The sequence below is a fragment of the Rhodamnia argentea genome, chromosome 2 (assembly GCF_020921035.1).
Source record: "Rhodamnia argentea isolate NSW1041297 chromosome 2, ASM2092103v1, whole genome shotgun sequence".
NCBI classification, from domain to species: domain Eukaryota; kingdom Viridiplantae; phylum Streptophyta; class Magnoliopsida; order Myrtales; family Myrtaceae; genus Rhodamnia; species Rhodamnia argentea.
The window spans coordinates 3171776-3194088 of NC_063151.1; the positions used below are offsets into that span (position 1 = coordinate 3171776).

The following is a 22313-nucleotide window of genomic DNA, read 5'->3' on the forward strand; positions in this document are numbered from 1 at the left end:
GCTTGACATTGAAATGCAAAACCACAAACGTTCAGTCAGGGTATGGCTCCATATAGGGGTGTCAAAAAAGCCCGAGCCAACCCGAAAATTCACCAAATTTTTGGGCTTTTTCGGGCCATGCTTTGGTACTGTCTGCGTAAGGGTCGGGCCGGGCCGGGCCGGCTCCGGCTTTTTTGACACCCACGTTCTCTTTTTAATTTAATTTTTTTTCTTTTTTCTTTTTTATATTCTTTCATTCGACGGTCTTATCAAGTGCTTTTGGTTCCAAAAAAAAAAAAGGAAAAAAAAAAAAAGAATCCGACCTGACCCGAAATGTTGGGGCATATGTAATTCAGGCTCGGGCCGGGCCGAGCTAAGCACTGTTTAGTTTCTGGCGGGCTCGAGTTGAGCCAAGACCCGTCCCGACCCGGCCCGTTGACACCCCTAGCTCCATATGAGTATAGAATCTTCTATAAGGATAGAAAAGGGTAAGACAAGAAACTCGATTGTCGTACTCATGGTATATATGTATAGTAGAGCATATATGTATAGTAGAACACACATTACTAAAGATGACTTAGGATAAAGAATGCTAGCGGTTGACACCCGATTTTTAATTAATTTTTCTTTAGAAAAATCATTAAAAATACCATAAAAATTCATAAAATTTGAAAACCAACTTTGGAAGCATTGGCCAAGCCTAAAGAACCAATTTTGAACAAAAAAAAATGTATTTTTTGCATTTTTTAATATTTTCATATATTAGGAAAATACTCAAAAATTAAATAAATAAATAAAACAACATTTGTGGCTGTAAAAAATATATGTTGTGGTCATGTGGCTTAGGTTTGGTCACACATCACGATTTCGACCGTCCATTTATTTTCTAACAAGCAAAATCCTTTTTCTGATCGGATGGTCTAGATTTAGCCCCGTGGTACGTTCTGGAGTGTCGGTTTTAAAGTGGGAGGGAAAATAGAAAAATAATAAAAATAATAATTTTTTTTTAAATTCAAAATAAAAATCGTGAAAACGGCGTCGTTTTGGTTGTAGATCGGCCCAAGACCCTTATGGTCCGGGCCGAGCGCCCTCGAGGCGTGGGCCGGAACAACCCTACCCGATCCAAATAATTTTTAAAAAAAATAAAAAAAATGATTAAAAATCCAAAAAAAATGGAAAATTCATAGAAAATTCTTTAAAAAATTGAAAAAAAAATATAAAAAATTCCAAAAAATTCTGAAAAAATTTCAAAAATTAAGAAATGTGTCATTTCAACTGGGGAATTCTTTTTTTTGATGATTTTGCCCTCTTGTTCTTACCAAAATGATGATTTTACCTCTTATGGGCAAATCGTCTTGAAAAATCCCGAAAAATTTCGAGAAATATAAAAAATTAGGAAATAGGTCACTTCAACTGACCAATCCTTTTTTTGACGATTTTTCCTCTCGTTCTTATTGAAATGATGATTTTGCCTCTCATGGGCAAATCGTCTCGAAAATCTTGAAAATTCCCAAAAAATCTCAAAAATTAGGATATGGGCCACTTTAACTGGCCAATTCTTTTTTTTTTTTTCCGCCTTCTGATTCTTCATAAAATGATGATTTGGCCCTTCATGGGAAAATCATTCCAAAAATTCAGAAAAATCCTGAAAAAGTATCAGAATATAGGAAATTAGCATATTCAACTGGCCAATCCTATTTCTAACTTCCGGTTTCAAATATTTTTCCAAAACTACAATTTTGCCCCTGTGGGCAAATTGTCTCCTAATCTTCTCAAACCCCTTCCAGACTCCAAACACCTCTTCTCTAAGCCATAGGGATGCCATGTATTGCTTTCATGTGCTTTATCCGCATGACCTGGACCATTATTTTGCGCATTTATTTTTGTTGATTATGATTGATAGGCTAGATACTATCATCTGTATAAACTCTTAGATTCTAGAGCTTTCCTCATCTCAAATTGTTTGAATGAAATCCCTAGTTAGAGAAATCATTCAACTTAGATACCGAAAGGGCGTCAATGGTTACATTGGCGTAACTAAGTCCTTGTTCCCTAAACTTTGGTTCCATATGAGTCATGCGACTTCTCCTACCACCACAAGGTTTCCAATCAAGCTTTCCCAAAGATTGGTGGCGACTTCGAAGTATGGACACTTACGCGCATGTCACCCGATCACGTACCAAGGGTTGAAACCCTTTAAATTCCGCCGTCAAGCGAGGTGAGGACTTGGGAGAATCCAAACAGACCTGCGGATCAACACGGATCCTTAGAAATCGGTAATCACCCCTAAACTCTTAGGCTCCACTCTCGCCAAGGGTCGTGAAACCAGCCTAATGGAGTTCATGATAGGAGACGGGGCCCTCCATGTTGGAAAAATATTAGATAATATAAAAAAATAACAACTATAGTAAATATGTTGGAAAAAACAAGAAAAGTAAGAACAATTGTCCGAGCATGCAAGCACTGTCCTTAAGGATAATTCCGGCTCTCGGAATACGAAATTCGGTGTGTAAGGCTTTTAGCGGCTATCTTCCCCGGATACAACAGACCTTCTTCTATATTCCGTATAAAATATTAGAAAGAACAAGAACAACGTCATGTGTATAATCCAGCAACAAAAAGTAACAGAAAGAAAGAAAATTATCTTGGTAATTTAGTATATATCACAAGATTATCTCTTGAAGTTCGATTTATATTGAAGACAAAATAGAGCCGTTGGAAAACCGTTATATGACCGTTAGAAAGACGTTAGACAACCGTTGTAAAACTATTACAAAATGAAAAATTTATAAGCGATCATAACTATTTCTAAAAGCTTTTAGAAATACTTTAAAACTGCTGAAATATCCAACACTCCATCCTATACTACTGCCCAAAAAAAAAAAAAAAAAAGAGAGAATACCCCACCCCACGGCCAAAAATAAAACAAATTGACGATGACATTCGCGCTGCATTAATTTATTCAACATTTTGATACGCATTACATTGAAATGCAAAACCACAACGTTCAGCCAAGGTACAGCTCTCCATATGAGTATAGAATCTTCCATAATGGTGAAAAAGGGTAAGATAAGAAACTCGATTGTAGTATTCGTGGCATATATGTATAGTTGAATACACATTGCTAATGATGACTTACGATAAAGAATGCCAGCCTAACGAAGTTCACAACAGGCGATAGCTCCTCTACCCTACCCCAACTCCAAAAAAAAAAAAAAAAAAATCGACGACATTTGCGCTGCATTAATCTGTTCCACAGATTTTGATATGTTTGCCATTGAGGTGCAAAATCACAACGTTCAGCCAGGGTATAGCTTCATATGAATATAGAATTTTCCATAAGGATAGAAAAGGGTAAGACAAGCTAACTCGATTGTCATACTAATGGCATATATGTATAGCAGAACACGTATTGCTAATGATAATTTAGGATAAAGAATGCCTACCTAATGAAGTTCATGACAGGCGACAGCTCCTCTACCCTACCCCAACGCCAAAAAACGATTACATTCGCAATGCATTAATTTGTTCCACACATTTTGATAAGCTTGACATAGAAATACAAAACACTGTTTAGCTAGGGTACAACTCCATATGAGCGCAGAATCTTCCATATAGAAAGAAAAGGGTAAGAATCCTATCATGAGTCTACAGCTACTCTGTCCTGAAATGGATGCTACTCCGCGTCTTCATAAGTGACATCTTTCTTCACAACCTGCGCAACAAAATGCCAACCAATATCAACAGGTAGATATGACAGATTGACAGGTCAAGAACCCAAAGAAACAAGTGGAAAAGAGAAAAAGTGGAAGGAGTTTGACATGATTTTTTTCCATTGACTACCTAGTTTCACAGTAATTTCCTATTATACAGGCAGACTAGGACCAGTGGTGCTTACACCAACAATTACTTAGCAGAGGTTTTTGTTCTCGTTTTATGGAAAGGAGTGCGCGCGTGGTTTTTCTTTGGGGTGGAGGGCAAGCGTGAATATACATCCTCCATGACATAGGTCAGACAAGTATTTCATAAAAAATTATTAATACTGCTATCCTTACGTAGCAACAAAAACCTCCTTTTTCAGTAGAGGATGCATGACATTAAAAAGGGAAGAATTATGCAATGAGAAGGCTGCACTAGCAGATATGTTGAAGCTTTACACATCTTGCTGATTGTATGTTAACTGGGATGACAGAGGCATGTCATCAAGAGATACACAAAGAAAACCCTGAAGGTAGTCAGCTATTGCATCTCCAGAGGTACCTGTGATATGTTTTCTTTGATCTTCTCAATGATTCTTGCATCTAATGCTCTCTCAGCAAGCTCGTACAATAACGTGCTACCTTCTGGACCAGTAACTTTGTCTTTCTGCAAATATCTACAAGAACTATCCAAGATTAATGCATATCTCCAGTTGACGGCACACATATTGTTCTCCTAAACAATAATCAAACCTTTGCTGGACTAAAGCTTCCAATGTCTGCTTGACATTTCCGAATTCTGGGTGGTTTTCATCGCTTTCATGCAATCCTAACTGTCTCAAATGGTGCCATAAATTATCTGCACTATTATTGCAGTATTATTAACCTTGAAATTCTGAAGAAAAAAGTAACATAGAAAATCGCTACACTCTATTTCTCTTCAAATAGGATTGCTGAACCTGTGTAAACCAATAGATGAGTAGCATCTATTCAACATAGTAGTTTGGTACAGTGACTAGCAGGAGAGCCCCATCCAGAATGCAACATGTATTTATCAAAATGATCTCAACTTCGATAAAGGGCTACAGACCAGAGACTTGGGTTCGAAAAAAAGAGAACATGTTTCATAATTGGATACTTTCATATATCATTTTGGAACTAAAAAGACGTGTTTAGGAATTGGAAATCAAACCTTCTGGGATTTTGCCTCCAGCAAGATGCACGATACTTATCACCACAAAAGTAAAACCAGACAGATGGGCCGTATTTATGTCCTCCACATACCTCCCATATAATTCAGCAGGTAGCTGACTCATGAGGATATAGGATCTGCTGTCTGATGAACCTGAAAAAAAAAAAACATGAAAACAGGTCCACTTGTAACCGAGTTAACAAGAAAAAAGTTGTCAAAGCAAAATAGACCGAAAAACAGCAATGCAGAGCATGGCCACATCACAATGTCAATCATGATCAAGACGAATCAAAGCAATGAATAGTTCAAATTACAATAAATCAAAAACTCTCCATGTAATTTAATGACTTAATCCATCATTCATTAGCAGCAAGAAATTCAAACTACATAACACAAATTAGTGAAAGATAAAAACTAAATGATACTATTCAATCCCATCGCCGAGCGTGGCTTTCATGACAGGATTGCCGTAACCCAAGAGGTGCCAATGCAATTCTTAAAGAAAGTTCCAATTTGGCTCTTTCTGTACACAAATAAATCAGTTCACGAATGATTACACTGATCATGTACATACGTTGCAGGTAGTAGCCAAACTCAACTTCACAAGCATTACCATCTAGATGTTCCTCCATAAGAAACACACACAAGGGTCCACAACATTAATAAGAAGCAACCAGCTTTACTTGATTGAGAAGACCGAGCCTGGTTAGCCAAAGGGCGCAATTTCTGGAGCTCCCTCATCTTATACCCAAAAATGCTCGAGAGCTTCTCGCTGGCCTCGTTGATGACAAGCGCCGGAAGGTTACGGTTTCGGTAATTCTTAGTGACCAACTGAGTGAGCTCCTCTCTCTTGATTGGACACCCCGAGTTTTGGTGAGTCTTGAACAACACATAACGTATCACTTCTCCCACAAGTTTGTCCTTCTCCTATTTCGACAAGAAACAAAAATTTACTTGGAGATCACACAGCTTCCTTGGTCATGAATAACCCAGAAAAGCCAAAAAAAGAGAGACAGACAGAAAAAAAAAAATGGGAGCGTGTGAGAGGAAACAAAACATTACCTCCTTAGAAATGTCGAACTGAGACTGATCATATCCAGCAATGGCCATACTGCAGCAAAATCGCGACGGAGGTTTGTTCCGACGCTGCGTGAACTGATTTTCGAGGGGTTCAGAGTGGCGAAGAAGAAATTTAAGATTCGAGTGCGAATGAAAAGAACAACACAGAGTTGGTTGCAGCTAAGGGGATGGCGGAAATCAGCTAATTTGCCGTTCAGCGACGAAGAGACTAGGGAACTGGATTTGAATTCGAGCCCTAACTCCGTCGCAGCGCGGGGAAAAAACGATCGTCCGCGCAGGGAGCCAACGTATGGTCAAGAAAGAACAGCAAATCGCCGCCGCAGATCGCCTACACGAACACCGAATCCCGGGGACCCGACATAAGAAGAGCAACCCGCGCCGGGAGAAGCGCAGTGAAGAGCTGTTGACTACGCCCCGACGAGAGTCAAAACAGGACCCCGCGCACCATCGATAACCAATGGAGCGTCTAAGGTGGGGCCCGGCATCCCCACTGGCGTACATCCTACGGCGGGGCTTCACCTAAACAACCCCAAAAAGGCAACCGCTCAGATCGCACCGTTCCACAATCACAGGATCCGAGGCTCGCTACTAGCCCTCGATACAGAAAAAACCGTCACGAATCCAACGGTCACTACGCAGTACAAATTTCTCTTTTCATTTCGTTTATTTATTTTCCGCTTTCCTTCCTTCCTCAAGAAGAAAGCAGCGAGCCTTAGATTCGCAGCGGTTGCCCTCGCAAAAGCCGAGAGAACATTTCAGTCGCACTCGCGTCCTCGCTCGGAGAAAGAGAGAGAGAGAGAGAGAGAGAGAGAGATGGAGAGAGAAAGAGAGCAGCAGGTTTACTCGGCGAGGCTCGCAGAGCAAGCCGAGCGATACGACGGTAGCTTTCTCTTCTCTTTCGAGCATATCATGCGCTTGCATTTGATCTTTAGCTCTCGATCCGTTGCTCTTTGCCGAATCTCTCCGTGCAGGATCGTCCAACTTTCTGCGGATTTGAAGTATTTCCAGCAGATTTTGTTCTCACTATCGGTAGCTTTTAGCATGTTGGGCTGGGCTTTATCGTTGCGCTGGAGTTCGCGCGAGTGCGCGAGTTCATTTCTGTTCTTCTCTTGCTTTTGAGGTGGTTGTTCTGCGTAGTGTGTGTGCCCTTTTGATCGGTTTGATTTTTCCGGAGGGAATCCTTGTCGGTGTTCCGTCTGCGCTAGGTAGCTTGGCTAATTGGACATCGGCGGCGAGGTTTTTGGGCCTCCCCTTTTTGGTCTTCTTCTAGGGTTCTCGTCTCACCGTGTGAACTGTTGCGGGAGCCCTACATGATTTCCAACATTTTGTATGGTGATTCGTGTCTCAGTTTCATTGCAAGCATTGTTGCCTTATATAGGATGGAGTGTGATATAAGGTGAACGGCTTTAAAGGCCTGTCAAACAATTATTGATGGGGTGCTATTACTTTGCAAAGCCGTGGTAATGGCTTCTGCTGGTCCTCTCTTAAGATTTTGGTAAACTCATGGATTGGATGGAGCCGGCGGACCCCTTCTTGTCTGGGACGTTCTTAATAGATACGCCCTTTTTAAATAGACAGTTGATCTACTGAAAGGTGAAGGAAGAGATGATAACTGGGATATTATTTTCTCCGGACAAAAGTTGTTGCTTACAGATGACAGAATGAGCTCAAGGTTTCGGTTGGATGACTAATTTGCTTAAAATGCCAAATCCGTCTAATTTAAGGATTTTCACCAATAAATGTATACGCAATCGTGAGTTGTGAGATCTCTCATTTGTTTCACCCGCTTTTGTTGCAGAGATGGTTGAGTCAATGAAGCAAGTGGCTAAGCTAGATGTGGAACTGACTGTTGAGGAGAGAAATCTGTTATCTGTTGGGTACAAGAATGTAATTGGGGCCAGAAGGGCATCATGGCGGATTTTATCTTCCATTGAACAGAAGGAGGAGGCCAAGGGTAACGAGCAGAATGTGAAGAGGATAAAGGACTACAGGCAAAGGGTTGAAGATGAGCTCATAAAGATCTGCAATGACATACTCTCAGTCATTGATAAGCATCTTATCCCATCCTCCTCAAGTGGAGAATCAACTGTTTTCTACTATAAGATGTGAGGAATTCTCCATTTAAACTCCTCTCCTTTCACATCTTCATGTCGCGCGCTGAAAAGGATTGTCAATTGGGCTGTAACGATATTGTGAAAACATGGTTATGATGCATGGAATTAACCGAACATACATGAGGGAAACCTGGATACGCTGGGTGGATACATGGGAATATGTACATAATTACACATTGGTTTATATTTTTTTCCCTTGGCATGTGTAATTTAGTGACCCTATGTTACACGAGTAGAATAAAAAATTTCTGGAGCTAAAAAGATGACTCAAGGGTGGCAAAGTGCTTAATCGGATCCTTCTCCCCAAGTGATAGCTAGAGAATCAGGAATTAGAGTTTCTTGCTTATGTGTTGTTGGGTTGATGACTTGCAGGCTGTAAATTGGTTCTTTCTCTTCTAATGTTTCTTGTTTCCTAATTTGGCAGGAAAGGTGATTATTATCGTTACCTTGCTGAATTCAGGGCTGCTGATGACCGCAAAGAAGCTGCTGATCAGTCACTTAAGGCATATGAGGTGGGTGGTTGTCTGTATGGTTCATAAAGTCTGGGGCTCCTGTTGGTTTTATTTTCTCAGATTCATCACTGTTTCCTCGGTTTTTTCCTTTCCCATCCTCCAAAAATGGAAGTGCCTTTTTTTGGCTAAATTTGCAGGCTGCCACTTCCACTGCTTCAACAGATTTGCCTCCAACTCACCCTATCAGACTTGGACTGGCTTTGAATTTCTCCGTCTTCTATTATGAGATCATGAACTCGCCAGAAAGGTTGATGTGCATGCCTTCTGTTTATCTATGTGTTTCTTGGGCATATTTTTGCTGTATGTGCATATGTATTGGGAGGGTTTGCGTCTTATTTGCATAAGCAATGGCATGGTAAAAGAAGTATGGGCTTGCACATTCAGAAGAACTACTTTTTTATTAGATAACTGAGACGCCTAATTCTTTGATGGGCAGGGCATGTCATCTGGCCAAGCAAGCTTTTGATGAGGCTATTGCAGAACTCGATAGCCTCAATGAAGAGTCCTATAAGGACAGCACTCTCATTATGCAGCTTCTTAGGGATAATCTTACACTGTGGACCTCAGATTTGCCTGAAGAAGGAGGTGAACACCCCCTTCCCTCACCAACTTGTAAAATGTTGAATTTTCGTAGTCGTCATCTGAATGGTTTTACAAGACCAACTTTTCTAGGACGACATGGCCATATTTAGGTGGCTAAAGAACTGTAATGATAGTTGTGGTATTTTACTAATATCAGGAACCACTGTCATTATAAGAGGACTATTTTCTTGGGAGGGATCTGGTTCTTTTGTTCACATGGCAAAAGAATCAATAATGAGGACCTTCTTGTCACTCGATATCCACAAGTTTTTGTCTCTGAGACTGTTTTGATGGCGAACATTAGACATGGCCAATATTGAACCGGGGCCCGGAACCGGCCCGTTGACCGGGCCTACGGTTCCGACCCGGTTTTTTGTTTTTAATTTAAAAAAAGGGAGAAGGCCCGGGAAAAAGAGCTATTGGGCCTAGGAACCGGAACCGGCAGTTCCGGTTCCACCTTTTTTAGGAACCGGAACCGGCGGTTCCGTGGAACCGGCCACCTCTAGCGAACATCATCCTGCAGTTACCCAATTTGCAACATTCTCTCTTTTTTACACAGTATAAGCAACGTAGTTCTATATCTATTTTACTAGAAAATAGCCTGTTTATAGAACATGTCTCTTCTCAAGCTTTTATTATGGTACCCAAGCATAACTGATGTGTTAACTTTTTCTTCTGAAATTGATAGGTGAGCAATCTAAAGTTGATGAACCTCGGGCAGAGGTAAGGATGTTCTACACATGCAGACATTATGTTTAGATTATCATATTGGGTGCCGCTTTTAGTACATATCTGTCACTTGCTGATGCACTTCCTGTTACCATCTCTTGTCAAAGGTGACACTCTTTTTGTCACATTTGTGTTAATGCCGTGTCTCTTAAACTCTTATGCAGAGTTGATTGGGCAAAGAGATGATTCCTGATGATTTCAATTCTTTTGGGGACATTGAGGCTGGCAAGGCCGGGAGTCATTGTCTTATGTGATGGTGCAGCTTGTAGACTTGGTCTGTATTTACTTATTAAACAGAATGCTTCTCCACGGTACTGTGTTGTTTGTGCTTGTGACTTGATCGAAGTCTGCTATCTTATTTGAACATGGAAGCCTTTTCTCAGATTGTTTGTGCCCGTGGGGTGAATGCCGCTGGTGAATCAATTGTCATGGATTAGAATGTCAAAACGTTACATGAGGAAGATGTCTGTCTCATATACATCTCCTAAACCGGTTCTTTTCCTTGCATCTGGGAGGGATTACCTCCAAATAAATGCACCTTAGGGTCACGAATGGATCTTAAACCAAAGAATTGATTCGAATGCCTCATATACATCTCCTAAACCGGTTCTTTTCCTTGCATCTGGGAGGGATTACCTCCAAATAAATGCACCTTAGGGTCACGAATGGATCTTAAACCAAAGAATTGATTCGAATGCACCTTATGCTTGTGAAGGAGCCTTGGTAGAGGCTGTCGTCTTTGTCTTCGGATCACTACCATCATCGCTTCCTCTCTTTTCTGTAGTGCATTTCTCACTTTCAGAATCCGGCAATGAGCTTGCTGGAGGAGGCAGCAGATCGACGAGGAACGTCTTCAAAAGGTTGTGGAACTCTTTTGGTTTCTCCACGTTGAAGGCGTGTCCCGTATCCTTGATGACCACGAGATGCGCATTGTCTCCTATATGCCTATAATGTAAGAAAGACTCGGGGGTTCAGCCCAAAGGCCAAACTCACAATTGTGTTAGTTTCTAGAGACATTTTGGAGAGAGAGAAGGGTAACTCGCCTCTTGAGCCTGTGACCCAGCTCTAATGGGAAGATGTGGTCGTGCTCTCCCCAGATTATCAATGTGGGCTGCAGGAGCAATTGTCACGCCCACGTTTATGCAACTCTAATGCGTGCGAGTAACAACAAGAACCGACAACACAAGACAAGAAGGAAAAAGGGGAAGAAATAAAACCTGGGTGAGTTTCGGGATTTCGGAGATTTTACGATTTCTTAGAATGGCTCGAACCAAGTCTCTCTTCTCTTCGATGTAATCAGCGCACATTGCCTGCCAATGTCCCATGTGAGTAAATTTCCCAGCTCATGAAGTTCCTTACTAATATCAAAGAGGCTTCTCTCCAGTTGATTAATACGAATAATTTCTCTGAGGTGATGAACGACAGATCCAAAAACCAATAGAGAAGTAAGAATTTCAATTCGTGCAATGTCTTCGTCAATGCATCTTAATCAGCATGATATTCAAGTGCTAGTAACTCTAGTACGACTGGTTGCTCTGCAAGACCTGCTTGGCCAGCTGCGACTATCTGTTTTATCCTCGACCAATTCGTGTCATTGTAAGAGAGAGAGAGTCTCACATCAATGAAATCACTGAGCAAGCAAGAAGGAATCAGCCCGAGAGGAGGATGCCGGGAGAGCGTGTAGCCCATCAGCTCCCTAAGCCTCGCCGGCGTCTGCGGCACGAGGATCCTCGCCGCCTCCTCCAGGTCGTTCACGCTCAACACTCCCTCCTTCAAGTCCCTCCCCTCTATGCACACGGCAGCAGAGCATATCACCACCCTCTCCACCACCACTGCCGCCCCCTCCTCCATGGACTGCGCGGCCATGCTGTACCCTACAAAACCCCCGTAGCTCATCCCCACGAGGCTCAGCCGCCGCACCGAGTGGGCCTCCATGACCCGCATCAGGCACTGTGCCTGGGAATGGATTCCAGACATTGATCAATTCAAACAAGAATTTAAAATAATGGCACATTCAAATAAATAGCAATCAAACATTCAGCAAAAAGCTTTAAGTCTATACAATGGTCGATAATAATCCAATGAAATTCCTTAACGGTGCCAAATGAAAGATCCTGTACTCAAATCACTCCGGCTCTTTATTTCCTCTTCCAATATGATTAATCTTTCTCCTATAGTCTTAAGGCAAATCCAAGCCTCCCGTATCAGTTCAAAGTTTGTAATTTGAACTTTTGCACCTGCAAATATTCTCTAGAACTCAGGACTCCTAATTTTACACGACAAGAGGAAGGGACGGTCGATCTTATTACCTGGAAGGAGTCGCAACGATCGGGGCGGGAGGTGAAGGAGTCGCCGAAGAAGAGGAGGTCGGGGACGAAGAGGTTGAAGTAGGGGGAGAGGTGGGGGAGGACGTCGGCCCACTGCCAGAGGGCGTTGGCGCCGAGGCCGTGGATGAGGAGGAGGTCGGGCTTGGCTGGGGAGCGGGCCTTGGGGACCCAGCAGTGGACGACGGTGCCGTCGCGGAGGTTGGTCACGGCGGACCGGAGGCCCGACTTGGCGAATGCGGAGCGGTAGCACCAGTTCCTGGATTCCGTGAGGCTGAAGCACCGGCGGGACATTTGCGAGACGCAGTGTGCTCTCTGCTGCTGCTGCGAGCGAGAGAGTGAGATTATGGAGTCAAAGGGGAGAGAAGTGATTGGTGGGCGGTCAACGCGGGAGGGTTTCTTTATGGGTAGGATTGAGATTTAGAAGACGGCGGAGATTCTGGAACGCTGTAATAAATAATAATTGGTAAGAATGTTTGGCGAAGCTGAGAGTTAAATAGATAATTATGAATAACGCTTGTCTTAATGTCAAAAGAGATCACTTTTTCCTCCTTTTCTCATTTTTTTTCCGATTTATTTAGATTGTACTTCCGATCGACGAGAGTTATAAATGAAGACATCACTTGCTTTTCGTTATAGTTAAATTTACCTATGAATGATATCCATAACCAGTAATTCGACAATCAAATTGGTGGTTCAAGGTAATTTCTTTCGATCCGAGACGGAGAAAATATAGCCCTTGTTAAGCCGGTGCATTGGTCGTTTTGGTGAAATTATGCTGAATGTTAAATATGAATCGCTACTTGAAAACCTATTTATAATCGGTCGTATTGTTTTTCCTCCTTTTTCCTCCTATCGGTAGTTGTATGAGGGGCCTTTTCCTTCTCGAAAGCCGTTAGACAAATCGTTTTTATTTTCCCAAAAAATTTTCACCTGTTAGAAAATGAGTTAATAATGTATTTATAGTATATGTCTTAACACTTCTCTTTGCGTGTAAGCTGGTACTACACGTGCAATTGCGGGCGCAACCATATTAACGGGACAACATTCTAATACAAAATAGAAAGAGAGTGTGCTAGGATTCGAACGCTTGACCTGTATTTTGCTACCATATCAAAAATAAAACAGGACAATGACATATTTATAGCCCCCAGCTTAACAAAAGTATCGAGGTGGAAACAAAGATTACCAACATTAGCGTCGGTCATGCCACGTCGAACAAATCGCATCGTACTAAAACAACACAAGGTAGGATATGAAATCGAACCGAATTGAGTTAATAGTTTGGAATCAAAACAGACCGGACAGTGTCACAAGGTGAATTATTTCCGTCGATTTGGAACTGCAGATGACTGAAGATCACCCAACCGAAGTACATAAGCAAAAGCCTACTTGTTTTGGGTCCTTATCAATACCAAATTAGAAAGAGAAATATGCAACAAGAATTTTAACATGAAATCTTAGAGTGAATTTTCTATTTTTTTAAGTAGCGTTACATTAGTTCGAGGTTTATACAATGAGAGAAAAAAAAAAAAAAAAAAATTGACATAAAATATAGTTTGAAATTTCATGATTTGTTTTGGTATGAGAAAACTCGAAAGAGAACCAAATTATACAAGGAAAAATTATCCAAAAAGTCCTAAACCTATTGTACTATTACCAATTCACTTTGAAACCTTTTAATACCACTCAGATCTAAGGCGAGGGTCGCGCCCCAGCCCCAAATCTAGGCCAGTAGGCTCTTGCCATGGTGTGATTTTGTCTTTTTTGTTTTTCCTAAATACTTTTAGCTTTTTTTTTAATCTAACTAAGTTTGTCTTTTTAAAATATTCTTCTGAAGTGGAGTTTAATGGCAACACATCATCACCATTTGTCTTGAAGGAAGTAAAAAAATATGACAAGCCAACAATTTATCGTTAGTTTAGTTGGACGGAGTTAACGGAAGGATTTGATTGATTCAATTTGACAAGTTTTAGGACTTGATTGCACTTTTTGAAAGTTTTAAGGCCCAATTGTGCTTTTTTGACAAGTTTTCGGACTTCTAGTACCCTGTATCCTAAAAAATATTTGCAATAACAAAAGTCCAATTTGGATAAGTCAATTAAGGAAATAAAGGAGGGCAATAAAGACAAAATCTTTTTTCAGTACGCAATGAATCGGCCTATTCTATGCATCGATCTCTTCCGTGCCCCGGAACAATACAGAGGTCTTGTCTTGAGGATGACGAGTCATTGAGTGGTAGGAATTCAAAGAGAAATTCGTGTTAAATCCTTTTCAGCCCCCTTCTGGAGGAGCAGTCGCATTAGATCAGCCTCACCTTCCATCAGCCCCCAAACATAGCAAAGTCTATGCTGACGGGACGAGCCCAGTAGCCAACGGGGCTGGTCAGATACGGCGGCGGATACCGTGTAATAATTACAATGTCTCCCGCTCACGGGGATTTGCGTGCATCCGTGGAGATTAGTCGAGCGAAAAAGTTTGAATGAACTACGTTATCTATAGAAGGGAATTCGATTGGTCGGCCTGCACAAGGCGGATCACAACGACAACTGCGAAAGTCAAGTTTGATTTGCTCACCGGTTTCTCTGTTCAACTCCATCCCACGCAAAGATCAAGTTGAATTTTCCCACGACAAAAAACACTTCATAGATCTTGCAAACCTCACTCTTTATGAACATCCATTTCAGCCAACTAAAACCGTTCGGAAGGGCAAGCTGTGATGAGAGTGAAGGTGGACAAGTGCAGGTCCTTTAAGGATCAATCCCAGCTGCAGATTTAAGGAGCCACGCCCACATTGTCCCCAAGAGAATGAAATCACATGTGGGCATGAGTCAAGTTCCAATTTAAAGCAAAAACTGGTCCTTATAAGCTCCTAACATGCCTTCCACTGTTATACTTTCAAGTTGAAGGCCTCAAGGACAGTTCTCATCTATGAATGCCTGTCTCTCCGTGCGAACATTATACGCCACAGCTTGAGAGGCTTTCGGAGCATTGCTGGCTGCAAGCTCTATCAGAATACATTCATTCGAATGAGAATGGGGCAGCTCATGACACTTGAAGTTCGGAGATTGGTGGGATAGATGGTCATGTAATCAGGTTGCACCTAAACTTCCTCTCCAAACCCGGTTGGATCTGTATTGCTTCCCCGCGTCTTTTTGTTCCCCTTTCCTTTTCAGGCTCGTCTTAAAAACTCAGCTGTAATCTGCAGAGTGACCTCCAATTCATAGCTGCAGTCTGCTTCAAAGTTCAAACAATGTAGCTAAAGCAAAAGGGAAACCATTTTCTTCAAAAGTTTAAATTATCAGGAAGGGGACCTACAGAGTAAAGATAACCAACAAAGAATAGACAGCATATCCGAAAACAGTAAAGGAAAACAGCTGGAATTTCAGATTTGGAGGAGCCTTTCCCAATACAAATGACCATCAGTGGAACATCTATTAGTCCTTCAATCACAAACAAATACACGTCTAATCCTCCAGACCAAATCTGTCCTCTTTCCTAGGTTCAGAAATTTGCATCAGATTTAAAAAAAGAAGAAAGAGAAAAAATCTCAGGCACGAGAACCAGCTTAACCATAAAATAAAGAATGTAATATACAGCAGAAACTTTCCTGCACCTGCTTGTTCCCTTGCCAATTCCCCACTCTTCAAGAGATTGGCAAAAGGAGTTAATTGGGCCGAGAATATGATCCGCAATCACTTAATCATACCATTCCTTCACAAACGGTGAAAATCTCTCATCTGTTGGTATGTGCTGAAGCTGGCAAGCAGTTTCATATCAGGCGGTATCATCCTCTGAATCTCACGACTACACAAGATATATCATCTCGGCTGTCCCTTCTCAAAGCTTCTGCAGTCAGCTCTTTAGCTGCCTTTTCTGGATCTTTGATACTTCTAGCAATATCAACTGCCTCTTGATTACTCATCACCTGAATCAATAATCTCCCCAAATCAATAGGAATGTAGCTCTCAAATAAAAAGTCAACTCAATGGGGAATTTTCAGGTGTTGACATTTGTAATTTTTCTTTGACATCTAATGTATTATTATTGGTAAACTTGCCTTCCAAAGACCATCACTTGCAAGGATTAATACATCCGTATTGACATCCACACTGATGGTTTTGATGTCAGGGTCTGAGCGTAAATGTAACTTCAGGCTCTTGTCTCCAAAAGCACGAGAAACTGCCAGCTGTCCGTTAACTCTAGGGACATCCCCTGGTAGAGTGAAAACTTAAGCTAAGTATCTTTGCAATATCGAAGCTCGTTTGTGCAGTAGAAGAATGATCGAATGTGAAAAGGAACCGCTTTATTCAATTGCAATTTAACAAGGAAAATACAAAAGAGATCAAAATAAGACAAGTGCTTGCAAGACATGAGCCGGATCCCTTTGCATTGTCAATTACGTATGAATCATACGCACTAGACACTCATATGATCACATGACAATCGAACTGTTGATAAGACCAGTTCACTCTACTTATCTCATAATGATGAATCCTACAATCTCCAAGCTCAAATTTGACACTGTAGATGTGGTTCAATTCATCACACTTTCAAGTTCAATGACAAATAGATTGTGAAGCACCGCTACCAATGTGATAGAAAAAGCTGAGTAACATCCGGAAGGAATATCAAGGTTTCAAGTTTACACTTATCCCAATATCATAAACCTAGCACATTACTGCTACATGCCACTGTGCATTTTATGCTCAATAACTAGCTCTTCCAAGTTACCAAAATCAATACTGAAGGTCAAAAACTTATAACAAACTACAAATAGAAAAAACGAGATAGGTGCAACATAAGTTCTATTATCAGAACAGGGCAGCTAGATCCACTATGCTATTAGTCTTTATTTGTGAAGTGCACGGTAGGCAGTAGTCATGCTCAGAAAATAGTCCTTCAACTGCAGTAGGTGTCTAGCAATAAAGCTGTCAGCAGAAGCCAAGAGAATCCCTATTTCTACGCGACCTTCACCGCACATTGTTATGTATCCAATTCTTCATCAGACTAATAATTGCACTGCAAACTTGAATAAGCCATCAGAAGGAGGCCATCAGCATATGTAGAAAGCTCCAACTAGAACAGAAAGGCTCAGGCAATGCATCAACTTGTGCACTAGCGACTTTGTCTATGCAGTTCATGGATGAAGCATGAAATGCAGCATGAACAGAGTAGCAAAGCTAACAAGTTCCACTGTCCAACAGACACGAATTGAAGCAGCCTAAACCATGAAAGGAAATCATGGATTGATAGCTGAGACATCAAGCTATCATGCCAAGTGGCAGAATAGTCCAGGAGATGTCGAGCCTAGAAGGAAATTAGTCTACACAAACTTACAAGTTAATGGACAGCTGCCAGTTTCAATACCCCAGCACAGCAGGCTGCAAATGTAACTTCTCGCTCTTCATGCATATGCTTAAGATCGCAGTTACTATAAGTATCTCTCTGACGAAGAGTTCCCTATATGCAGGAATAGATTCCCATGAACATACCAAGGGTCTAGAGAGTGCTTGGAATCGTCCCCAAGCAATTGCTCTCTTTTGTCCTAAAAAGCACACGACTTTGTGAACTGTTGCTGTTTCAATATTCAGGTCTCGATTAGTAACTGAAGATTAAACAGGACGTAACGGCGGCCTGAGAAGCTGGTTGCTTTCTTCATCAGCTCTCTGCAGGCCTAGAGAAACAAGGAGAAAGCACCACATGCCTGGGGTTGATTGTTATGACATCCCAGAAGTAGCGTTGATTCTTATGATATCCCAGAAGAAGAAGTATCTCCCGCTTCATCATTTACTATTCCATACTACTCAATTCTAGCTTCAGCTCACGAAGCATGGAAAGACATGTCATCTTCTCATTCCTAGAGAAAAGGTTCTAGATGAAATTTTCTACAACTCCAAAGCAGCAGACATCTGCTAATTCAAAATGAAAAAACAAGAGCCTTCAGAAAAATAGGCTCAAGAGGTTTAAGTATTTATTTTCATTCATGGAGATTTGAACATTACTTTTTCTTCACAAATAGGGAAAGCTACTACATGTGTTAAAGTGTTCCTAGGTGCATTCAATAATAACAGCGTAATTTCTCATTGAAGTTAAAAACACATTAATTTATATAGGACATTGATAAACATAAATTGATCTTGCATATATCACCCCAATCAAAATCAGCTAACCTAGCGACAATCAAAATAACCGTTCCTATTAGAACCTCATGCGAACTGGTTAATATGCCCAAACTCCCATGCCCTTTGAATTTGACCAGTCTCGGTAAAGTTTTCTTTTGGAACAAGAAGGTCCAGATAGTTTTCTGCTCGATTTTCATGAGATTTGCAACAGCATAATTTAGAAATTAGGAGATTTTGCATGGTGGATTTGGTCATTAATATACAGCATGAATGCCTTCAATCAAGATATTCTAAGAACCAAGAACCTAATCATTGAGAGATTTTGAGCCACCAATTGCTTATAAAAGCATCATTTAAGCATACAGGAAAAATAAGCATATGTTGAACCATGAACAGCAACGTTGCTAGGAGAAACCTGGCATATTCGAGACAAAGCCACCTCTATGCTCAATGCTCCCTCTTTCCGTGTTGGGTTCATGATCGATACTCATCTGTAGAGCTTGACCCCCTCTTGAGAGAACTGCCCGTGAATCTCCAACATTAGCAACCAATAGTTCGTGGCCATTTATCAATATTGCCGTCACAGCAGTCGAACCACCACGTCCCAAGTCAGAACTACTGGAGAGAATCGCCTGGTCTGTCCTCTCATAAGCTTTTGAAATGCACCTATTAGGGTCGACCCAGAACTCTTCCTGTAAGGTTGATGTCGAACAAGTAGAAGAACTTGGGATTGTGAGAGTGAAATAGCAAGAAATTCGTAACATTAAGCCCATTAGAGTCTGATCACTACAACCCACCTCCTTTAAAATGTTGGAAAACAAATGCTTTTGCAGGTACATTGGGACCCTGTCCCCCAAATGGCCATCATAAATAGCAAACAGCCCTAACTCATGCCCTTTCTTTTGCATGAACTTGGCAACATGATAGTCCTCCATGGGATGATTGGCTTTCCCTTTTACTAGGCTGAAACCATACTTGATCAGCCCCTCAATGTTTCTTCCTTTACCAGAAGCAGAGGATTGAACTCCAGCATGCTAATGTCCAAAAATTAAGGAAAGGATCAATCCCAGAAAATGCTATAATGCAACGATAGCCGAGCAATATTAAGGAATAGGACAATCGGTAGATATATCTTGAGTGGGCTTTGAATAATCCAGAAGTAATCTTCACAGTCGATTGCTAGCTTTGAAATTTTGAAATCCAACTCTCCAATCTTCCACACAGCACAATCAAACAAAAGTAACCAAGCCTCTTCTTGACTCAAGCACTGTCAAAGGGTATCCAACCAAAACCTTAAACTGCTAAACGAGGGCTATAAACCCCGTAAACAACGATATCTATTCCTTATATAGATTTTAACCACAGAAATTCAAGTGATAACTGGTAACTGCATGTAAAGTAGACACAAAAATACTCAATTGGATTCTAAATATACTCTGGACGTGTACACACAAACACAGAAAGCAAAACAATAGAGGTTAAGACATCAGTTTAGATCAATACCTGAGAATTGAAACAGCATAACCTCGCCATCCAAAGAAACCCACCCAAGACAAGACAACAAAAGGGCCTCTGTTCAGCTAAAATTCACAGCATCACTCCTCTCTGTTTCCACCGCCAAATTGAGCAGCACGAAATACTCCAACCCCTAGAAACTGCCCAATCATGATCGCCAAAGATCAAAACAAAAAAGATTTTTTTAGCACCTTTGGAAAAAACTCGAAAAACCCCATGAATCAAAAGGCAGTGGAAATCAACAGAGAGGAAGCTGAGAACTTACTTCTCAACTTTTCGACACCTGTTGACAGGCCCTCTTGCGAAGAGAAGAGTGCTGCCGATACCTCCGTGAAACAAAGGAGGAAAAGAACACGTACAAAAACACAAAACCGAGGGGGGGAAGAGAGAGAGAGAATCTGAAGGGTGTGCGCGTGTTGGTATGTAACCGTTTTGGGAGCCTTCCCCGTGATTGAAAAGAACAAAGAATAAAGATAAAAAGGCTGCCACAAAGCAGACTCTGTTTTGCCGTTTGACTTTGCTCGTTTCTCTTTTCCCCTTTTTCGTGTCCGGACACCCTTTAATCCCAGTCGTTCCTGCCTTCCCCTGAAACTCTTATCCATGGATCGAGTCGATCCCAGTTGTTTTAAGACAAATCAATGTGTGATTTTCTATGGCACATAGTTATTTATATTCAAATAAATGATTACGACGATAGATAAAGACGTTGCATTTTACAATGTCTCACGATAAAAAATTATGAAAACGTACATAATTTTGCTTTGATGGTTAGAGCACGACATAGTTATCGACGCTTATTGCTCCACGAACTATATATTGATTTGTTTTCGTTTTTCTGGTTGTTCCTGATTGCCCATGTTTAGGTAAATTTCATTTTACTTTTAAATATAACTCTTTCAAAGTACGATCAGTTGATTGAACTTTTCGCCAACGCACCACCAGCATTGACATATACACATTCAATTGCGAAGGAACTTGCATGTTCTCACTATAGCTTCCTATCGAAATTGACCGATAGAAACTCTTAAGCACATTAGAATTCTGTGCCCATTATGCGTCCGTTGTTGTAGTAGGTCCTTGTCTTCCCCACGAAGGACGAGATCAAGTGTGCTTCTATCATAGGCAAAAGTCAACATTTTCTTCAGTCAAATTTTCATAATTCAACTTGGGATGTCAGTGGAGCTCTCCAATTCGGACACCCTAACGATAGTTCTTCTTTTTGGACAGATGATACGTGAGGCATGAGGGTAGCCCAAGCTCTCAATTTGTTCGCCACCGTGCCGTTTTTAATTATTGGGTATGTAATTGAGATTATGAATTTGAAATTGTCATCGAGTGGGGTCTTGACCTAAAGGCTTTCCTTTTGCAATTCGCTCTAGCTGTCCCCTTTTTAAGATGAGTCAGAAGTTGCTCTCTTTATCCTTTCAAAAAACAAATTATCGGATGTTTCGAGCTATTCAAGTACTCGATCAATTTCTATTAGTAACTAGTGTGGCATCTCCCTCAACCAGCTGATTATTGTAAAGCAATGTGGACTCAGAAAAACATCTGCTTGCCCATTCATGATTAAACAATGTCGTATGGGTGAATGAATGAAGCGTGCAATCAAGACTTAAGAAAGAGATAAGAATTCCATGTTGTCCCGTCACGGGGTCCAGGGCAATGTGAGCAGGCGGGCGGTTCTTGGTCAAACGCATGATTAACGATCAATCTTCTTTTGGTAATAATTAAACTCACGGGCAAACAAAGTCAACGGATCGACCCATATATTACGGTCTCCCACCTGTGCCTGCAATTGGATGCATGCGTTATTACTCCGGCAACCAGAATTGATATCCGTGTCTGCGCTTTTTCCAATCTTCGTGCATGTATCCTATGAATGCGAAAGGCGGCTTTCGTTTGTTCTTGTTTTACCGATTTATTAGACGATATATGTCAAGGTTTTTGTATCATCGTTTGATCTCATAATGACTAAGAAAAGAGAAAAAAATAAGGAAAAAAGATGTAATTCATCAGAGAAATCGTCGACGAATTGCATGAAATTAGCCGACATGCGACGCTGTCGTACGTGAAATTCATAGGAACATCTGCTTATGGGGTGCATCTATAGTTATTGCTAATTGAAGGAGCCAATTTGATTTAAAAGTACGTCGGCACCTTTTGGTTTACATGGACTCCACCGTAAGAGATGTTTAATGCATTTTGTTCGAGTCGGCCGAGCCAGACAAAAAACGTTCTCTTGGAACAGGTCATGAGAAGTGTCCCTCCAGATTGTTTCACAATCGACATGCAACAGGTGATTTCTCCTATGCGATGAGTACAAGATTGGTGTCTGTCAAGTATAATTCGACATTGCTTAAACATATAACTACAACGTGCCTTATAGACATGCGATCTCCTTCCATTCTAACGTGACATCAGGGCATAAATCAAGAATTCAAATTTGGGCATCCCCTGTCAAAC

At 41.1% G+C, this 22313-nt stretch overlaps 4 protein-coding genes across 7 annotated transcripts; 1 reads left to right on the forward strand and 3 right to left on the reverse strand.

Moving 5' to 3' along the window:
* Positions 1–3265: 3265 nt before the first annotated feature.
* LOC115749831 (melanoma-associated antigen 8) lies at positions 3266–6379 on the reverse strand. Of its 2 annotated transcripts, XM_048274688.1 has the most exons (7): positions 5932–6379; positions 5553–5796; positions 4870–5022; positions 4431–4536; positions 4240–4354; positions 3640–3694; positions 3266–3337 (listed from the first exon to the last, which is right to left on the reverse strand). In XM_048274688.1, exons 1-6 carry the CDS (start codon positions 5977–5979, stop codon positions 3656–3658), a joined length of 705 nt encoding a protein of 234 aa, XP_048130645.1. In that variant the 5' UTR covers positions 5980–6379; the 3' UTR covers positions 3266–3337; positions 3640–3655. The 2 variants fall into 2 exon arrangements, with proteins under 2 accessions (XP_048130645.1, XP_030542670.1); XM_030686810.2 differs by lacking the exon at positions 3266–3337 and having other exon boundaries at positions 3496–3694.
* LOC115749830 (14-3-3 protein 7) lies at positions 5997–10268 on the forward strand. 2 transcript variants are annotated; one of them, XM_030686809.2, is made up of 8 exons: positions 5997–6002; positions 6749–6829; positions 7748–8054; positions 8488–8575; positions 8713–8822; positions 9012–9160; positions 9846–9880; positions 10051–10268. In XM_030686809.2, exons 2-8 carry the CDS (start codon positions 6763–6765, stop codon positions 10054–10056), a joined length of 762 nt encoding a protein of 253 aa, XP_030542669.1. In that variant the 5' UTR covers positions 5997–6002; positions 6749–6762; the 3' UTR covers positions 10057–10268. The 2 variants fall into 2 exon arrangements, with proteins under 2 accessions (XP_030542669.1, XP_048130643.1); XM_048274686.1 differs by lacking the exon at positions 5997–6002 and adding an exon at positions 6644–6686 and having other exon boundaries at positions 6721–6829.
* A 205-nt stretch (positions 10269–10473) lies between these two features.
* On the reverse strand, positions 10474–12581 carry LOC115749829 (pimeloyl-[acyl-carrier protein] methyl ester esterase). Its single transcript, XM_030686807.2, has 5 exons — positions 12196–12581; positions 11504–11842; positions 11104–11196; positions 10930–10997; positions 10474–10831 (listed from the first exon to the last, which is right to left on the reverse strand). The coding sequence occupies exons 1-5, from the start codon at positions 12502–12504 to the stop codon at positions 10588–10590; spliced, it is 1053 nt and encodes a 350-aa protein (XP_030542667.1). The 5' UTR covers positions 12505–12581; the 3' UTR covers positions 10474–10587.
* A 2988-nt stretch (positions 12582–15569) lies between these two features.
* LOC115749849 (probable protein phosphatase 2C 9) lies at positions 15570–20390 on the reverse strand. Of its 2 annotated transcripts, XM_030686839.2 has the most exons (6): positions 20116–20390; positions 19839–19990; positions 19133–19369; positions 18751–19027; positions 16271–16425; positions 15570–16138 (listed from the first exon to the last, which is right to left on the reverse strand). In XM_030686839.2, the coding sequence occupies exons 2-6, from the start codon at positions 19866–19868 to the stop codon at positions 15998–16000; spliced, it is 840 nt and encodes a 279-aa protein (XP_030542699.1). In that variant the 5' UTR covers positions 19869–19990; positions 20116–20390; the 3' UTR covers positions 15570–15997. The 2 variants fall into 2 exon arrangements, with proteins under 2 accessions (XP_030542699.1, XP_030542701.1); XM_030686841.2 differs by lacking the exon at positions 20116–20390 and having other exon boundaries at positions 19133–19362.
* Between the last annotated feature and the right edge of the window lie 1923 nt (positions 20391–22313).